Source organism: Nematolebias whitei, chromosome 17 (genome assembly GCF_014905685.2).
Source record: "Nematolebias whitei isolate Nwh7 chromosome 17, NemWhi1, whole genome shotgun sequence".
NCBI classification, from domain to species: domain Eukaryota; kingdom Metazoa; phylum Chordata; class Actinopteri; order Cyprinodontiformes; family Rivulidae; genus Nematolebias; species Nematolebias whitei.
This window is the reverse complement of record NC_056514.1, coordinates 39411894-39418693: the sequence shown is the minus strand read 5'-3', so window position 1 is coordinate 39418693 and position 6800 is coordinate 39411894. Positions and strand designations below refer to the sequence as shown.

The 6800-nt window shown below is 43.8% G+C and overlaps 1 protein-coding gene across 1 annotated transcript in view; it reads left to right on the top strand.

The window, feature by feature from the left end:
- The window catches only part of LOC119423850 (corticotropin-releasing factor receptor 1-like), an 86146-nt gene extending 81986 nt beyond the window's left edge, over positions 1 to 4160 (top strand). Inside the window, 4 exon segments of the mRNA XM_037691267.1 lie at positions 1282 to 1367; positions 1555 to 1690; positions 3076 to 3117; positions 3967 to 4160. Coding sequence (XP_037547195.1) covers positions 1282 to 1367; positions 1555 to 1690; positions 3076 to 3117; positions 3967 to 4107 — 405 coding nt within the window. The 3' untranslated portion in view covers positions 4108 to 4160.
- Positions 4161 to 6800: the final 2640 nt, after the last annotated feature.

Below are 6800 nucleotides of genomic sequence, written 5' to 3'. Positions count from 1 at the left end.
GTGAGGAACATCGTGAACAGCGAGAAACATCGTGAACAGTCAGAAACGTCGTGAACAGTCAGAAAGACCGTAAACGTGAAAGGTCAGAAACGCCGTGAACGGTCAGAAACATTGTAAACAGTCAGAAACATTGCACACATAATTCTTACCCAGCATGCTTTGCAACGCACACACTGTCTCTGGGACGTGACTCTCACACATCTTTGATACAAACAGATTTATCACTGAGAGTATTTATGACGACCCACAGCAGCTTTGTAGTTCGTTTATAAAAGTAGTTCACCACAAAGAGGATGGATAAAGTGAGTTAATTAATTATAGTAAATGACACGAGGGAGATGTCCGACACACACTGAATGCATCACTCTGCTTCAGTAGAGTTCTGTTCGCCTCTTTGGTTCTGGTGGACCAGATTAATTTCTGAAAGCTCACCTCTGAACGGGCCATGGACGCTGTACCTGTGATTTATGAACCGTTCGGAGTTGTGTTCACTGACAACGTTGTCACATCACAGTCTTACAGCCACAGCAGTGTATGATAAAAGTTAGCGCTTTACTGTTAGCGTCCGCTAATTTTTTAAAATCTGTTTAGCGGTTTAGCATTAGCAAAACAAATGTTTTAAGTTAGTAAATTAGCGGTTAGTGAAGCTAACTTGTTGCTTAGCTGTGCCCACCACTGTATGTATACAAACTTTGTGAGTTGGATAACGTGATAAATAAGCGGTACAACAATGATTAATCTGTGGGGGCCAAGGCCACCATTAGTCACCCCCTGGCTCCTCCACTGCTCCTGGTGGTGGATAAAACTGCTCCCTCCGTTCTCTATGACTCGTCACTCTGCGCTGCCTCGGGCAAGAATAATAAAAACCTCCCTCTGTTCTTCCACAGTGTAACTCCTCCCACTTGAATGTCTTGCATCAAAAACATTTAGGTTTTCTTCATTGCCTGTTCAGTTCCCGTCCAGAAAACAATCTAAAAAGCTACAAACATTCACTATTTGAATCCCTCAGTGATGGAGACATCGGTGTACCATTTATTAATTATTTACAGGACTTGCAGACGTCTTCAGTTTTTTTATCTGGCAGGTTCTTTATCATCAAAACGTGTTTAAATTTAATTTAAAACATCCGTTTATCATTTTGTGACGCGTACAGCTGAGTGGAGACAAATTGTTTACTCTGCGCTTTTAACAGGATGTATATTTGTGCACGTTAGCGGTGCACAGCAGCTGAATAAAGGCGAGAGGCGGATTAAATTCAAGCTGTGTCCGATTCTCCCGCAGATCAACTTCATCTTCCTCTTCAACATCGTCAGAATCCTGATGACCAAACTGAGAGCTTCCACGACGTCCGAGACCATCCAGTACAGGTAAATCTGCTGCTGCGGAGGGCGCAGTAAATATGCCAGCGACATGAGCGAGCGCACCTTGAATTATTCATGCCCCCACCCCCCCTCTGTGGGTTGGTGGAGCCTGGCGACGAGACCCTGAAGAGCCTTTTAACAGACTCGGAGCTGAGGCGTCACGGCTGTCTGATCTACGTCTGCTCGTCTGCAGGAAAGCTGTGAAGGCCACGCTGGTTCTCCTTCCTCTCCTGGGAATCACCTACATGCTGTTTTTCGTCAACCCGGGCGAAGACGAGATCTCTCAGATCGTCTTCATATACTTCAACTCGTTCCTGGAGTCGTTCCAGGTACGGCTCATCTCACGAGTAAACGAGTTCTCACGACGTCTTTGCATCATCTGTTCGATTCTCTGTGCAAGTTGGGACGTTGTGCAAAATGTGAATAAAAGCAGAATAAAGGGGAGCGAAACTCATAAACTCATATTTATAAAAAAGCAAAGTCGATTTGAAACAAAGAAATTGTTCCATTTGTGGACAAACCAAGTTTCAATGAGACGGCACGTCTCAAGGGGCAATGAGAAACATCTGGAGGAACATTTTAACATGAAGTAGGTTAATTAGCAACAAGTCCGTCAGAGGAACGCGTTATAAAGACTTTTAGACGTAAAGACGGGCAGAGGTTCACCAGCGTGAAGACTGTGGAACAAATCCTGAATAATTTGATGTTGGTGAGGTCTGCATCTTCTCCACTTCATCATCTGTAGACGTCTCTGAGCTCCAAGGACGAGACTGAAGGTCAAAACTGGTCTTTGGGCCCTCAGGGGCCACTGCATTAAAACCAGGTCTGGTTCTGGGCTCAGGAACTCTTCCACAGATCATCTTCTGTAGTTCATTCACAGATGCTGCTTAAAGCTCTATCAGGCAAAGAAGAAGCCAGATGTGAAGAGCGTCCAGAACCGCTGCCGTCTCTTCTGGACCAGAGCTCATTGAAACCGGACCGAGGTGAAGTCCAGAACTGTTCGGTGGTCAGACGGGTCCAAATCTGAAGTTCTGTTTGGAAATCATGAACGCCACGTCCTCCATACTGAAGAGGAGGGACCATTCTGATTATTATTAACACACAGTTCAACAGCCTGCCTCTCTGATGGTATGGGGGTGCATTAGTACTTCTGACAGCTTCTGGAAGGACTCCATCAATGCAGGAAAGTACCTACTGATTTTAGAACATCTGCTTCCATCTAGCAGAGAAGATCCAGAGCTGTAGAACAGCTGGAACCCTCCATCAGACCAAGATGGGACAAAACCTTCAACCAGTCTCCTGTGGTCCTGCAAGACCTCCAACCAGTCTCCTGTGGTCCTGCAAGACCTCCAACCAGTCTCCTGTGGTCCTGCAAGACCTCCAACCAGTCTCCTCTGGTCCTGGACGTTTGGACCGTTGTTAGGAGGAGGAGATGCTTCTCAGAGGGAACGTGGAGCTGGACCAACGTTAATCAGATTAGTCTTTTTCCTGATAATCGGTTCAGCTCCTTCGTTTGTGACTTTGTTGTGCTTCACGTTTTGCACGACGCCCCGCCTCCTTCAGGCTGCAGGTCGTGTTTTGACGATCAGAGAGCAGAACTCTCAGATGATGAGAGGTAATCCTCAGGAGAAGCGGTTTTAAACGGATCACAGTTGTGATGTTCTGGATGCTCTCCTTCCTGATGATGCTTTGTCCTCTTTGTCTCCTCACGCAGGGCTTCTTCGTCTCAGTATTTTACTGCTTCCTAAACAGTGAGGTAAGCAGATTTACATCGGCTTATTGATTTAACATTCCAGTGATACACAGCTCCTCCTCCTGCTCCTCCTGCTCCTCCTCAGGCACATCCACTCACACTGTTTGTTGTGTGTTCTCAGCTCCAGGAACATTTATTTTAGGGCACAATTAGAGCTTGTCATGTGCCAACACAAGTGACATCACTTTCTGCGCTGCTGACAGCGTCAGACCTGGTTTGGATCCAGAGAAACGAGGAGGGGAACCCTCAGAATAACGCTGCCGCCATGTTTTAACGTCGTTTTGATTATGAGCGGAGGCTTTAATTTTACCGTCTGCAGAGCAGCCGACAGCTCAGATGTAAAACAAACGGCTGTTATTGTAGCTGTCTCCAGCAGCTCTTTGACCGGCTTCGTTTTGGAGAAATGGAGTTAATTTAGACCGGACTGACGAGCAGACGACTAGTCAGAGCTAACGTGGGGCCAAAGACGATTACAGCCGTCTTGAAACAACTCTTCAAAAACTGCGTGCAGCGGTTTCAGTTTACATCGTTATTTCAGCAGAAACATTATTCTGTTACAAAACATTTTGAGAACTGTGAATGCTAGAAAACGTGTTTGATGTTGATTTATTTTGGCCGATTTTTTAACCAAACATCAGAAACGTGCACTAAAACTAAAAGCTAAAAGCGACAGAACTCTAAATGTAACCTTAAGCAGCAAAATACTTGCTAGGAACAGCTGAAACTGGCCAAAAGCTAACCAGATGCAGCTAAGTGTAGCTAGGTAGAGATGGCTAAAACGACAGCAGTCGATCTCGATGAGATCTCCACCTGTTAGCGACGGCTTAGCATCGGTCTGGTTCTTGTTTTCAGGTCCGCTCGGCTGTAAGGAAGCGGTTCCACCGATGGCAGGAGCAGCACTCCATCCGGGCCAGGATGACCCAGGCCATGTCCATCCCAACATCACCGTCCCGGGTCAGTTTCCACAGCATCAAGCAGTCCACGTCTCTCTGAGAGAGGAGACGCAGTCCGTCCAAAGAGGCGCGCCTCGGGACAAACGCAGCTGTCATCGCTGCCGTCTTTCCGCCTCGTCACTGGAGGACACTAAAACCCTTCAGAGCTGGGACAAAGGGACGCCACGTCTGTCTCCCAAACCTCAGGAGGGACATTACTCAGACTTTCTGGAGAAGCGGGTGGGGACAGGGAAGGACAGTGCAGACTTTGCAGTTTGAGAGGTTAGTGGATCAAAAGATGACCAAGCAGTTCTGTTTGACCCGGAGTTTCTGTGTGAATGCACAGAACTCTCCATCCCAGCGGACGTCCACGTGGAACAGAGAAGAACTCGTTAATGTTCTGTTTGTCTCGTTGTCGTGTTTCTTGTTTTGATGTCGTCCTCGGAGCTTCTTTCCTCGACTTTCCAAGAATCACATTCCAGATTTCTGCCTGCAGAGTTTTGTTCCTCAGCAGCAGCACGTTGGTCGACTGCTGGCCCGTGGGCCGCTCCAGGCAAAGACACGACGAGGAAACGGAGATCTTTAACTTGAGTCTACGCTTTTTATTTTGTCCCCAGCTCAGTGATGCTGATCACTTCCTGGATTCAGACCAGCCAAACCCAGGAGCGCTGCCCTGCGATGACTGCCAAGTCTCCGTCTGGTTCTGTGGATTTGGGCCATTTTTAGCAAAACGTGGCCCAAATTTACACAAGAACCAAACCTGGTTTATTTACTGCACCTGGTCTCAGGATGGGTTTAATCCAACTGAAGTCTGACTTGGATTATTTCTTCTTGCATGCTGGATTGATTCAGCTGTTTCCAAAAAAATGTGTTATTTTTGTTTTAAAAAAAAAACTTGTGCAACAAAGGACCAATATCGGGTTTCTTTACTTCTAATTTGAATTCTTAAATCTGCCGTTTTATTTATATTTTGGCCTCTCAGCAGCATTAACTGTAAATTTGGTATTGTCTTTCTGTAAACACAAATAAATCAAACAATAAATTAAAATATTTATAGAATTAAATTAAACAATTGTAAATATTATGTAAATTGCATATCTTGACAAGTATATTGTCCATGAGGACAAAATAGGTGAATTTGTAGTTAATCTTAATTATTCTTAAATTTCTGGGGGAACATTAAAAATGTTTCTAATTCATCCTGAACTCAGGGGTTAAAGGGTTTAACCTTTTATTATTTCTGTTAATTATAAGTTTATTTATTCAGTCGGCCAACAAACAGCTAGCTGATGCCCCGCCCCCTCCATATAAGGCAGGTCTATTCTGATTGGTCAGCTCCAGGCACGATCAGACAACCTGCTCGCTGAGAGGCAGCAGCTCTGCCAACTGCACCACCGTGCTGCCCAGGAAGAGAGCAGCTGAACAAAATAAATAAATAATGTTTAAAATATGCATATATTCCGTGTTGGAAAGATTTTGACTAAATTAGAATTTAATATTTTCAGTAAACAGAGTTTTCTGGTAAATTTCAGATTTTAATCTGGTTTTCGTGTTTTTTTCTGATCTGCTCTCTGATTGGTGGAGCCTGATCAGCTGACCAATCAAAACAGACGGGCCTTAACAGGAAGGGGCGTGGCCTCGGCCTCCTTCACAGAGAACGTTAAAAGTTGGTTTTGTTTGTTTACTGAGTAAATGAACTAAAACATACAATTAATCAAACACAAAATAAACTGGTTCTAATTAGTTTTTAAACATTTAACACTAATATTAACTTTGTAAATTAACACTTTTCCCGATAAAGAAAGTTAAATATCATTGGATTTATCTGTTGGAGAAAATGCTGTAAATATTTTATGATTTTAAATATTTTTACTATTAAAAGGCGAAGTACTAAAAGTATAAACTATTAGAGAAAGTATAATTTAGAGCCAGTGCAGCCCTCGATAAGCACGATACAGGATTTTATTCACTTTTACCTCCAGGCTGAAGTTCGGCTCTTTGCTGCTAAAAGTTTAGTCGTTTCATTAGCGTCTCGTTAGCGTCTCAGTTAAAGACTGAACCGAATCGTTTGTTTAACCAGCCAGAAAACCAAAAACGAGCTGAAAGTTCTTAAACTCAGGTGAACTGCTGACCCACCGTTTGAATAAATAACGTCTTGAACCTAAAAAAAGTGAAATTGGGGGGCGCTTGTGGGACTTGATTTGAGTGTTCTGGGAATAAAACTCATCTGAGCAGAACACCAGCAGGGGGTCCGTTCGTTTCTCTTCGATGCTTTCTGTGACGTTGGGTCGACTTGAACTGTGACACACGGTAACTTTGTTTACTGCGTACCTGTAAATAAATAGCAGAGCTCGAGTAAATAAAAAAACCAGGAAGGGTGGTCACAAATCAAAACCAAAAATCACAAACCACTCACTGTAAGCCGTCACGTGATCCGCACCGTCCACGGCGTTCCCACGTCTCAACGCTCTCATCGACTGCTGCTGAATTTATCAAACTGTAAACAAAACCTCGTCTATTTACCATCCCACGTTTTTATTTGACTCCATGAAAGTGAAACGTACGGAAGAGGATTAGGGCCATGGTGCAATTTATTTTTTCCTTAATTCTGAGAAAAAAGGTCAGAATTAAATTGATGTATTCTGACTTTAATCTCAGAATTCTGACTCTTTTTTTTTTTTTTTCAAATTTTGACTTTAATCTCAGAATTCTGACTTCTTTTTTTTTTTTTCAAATTTTGACTTTAATCTCAGA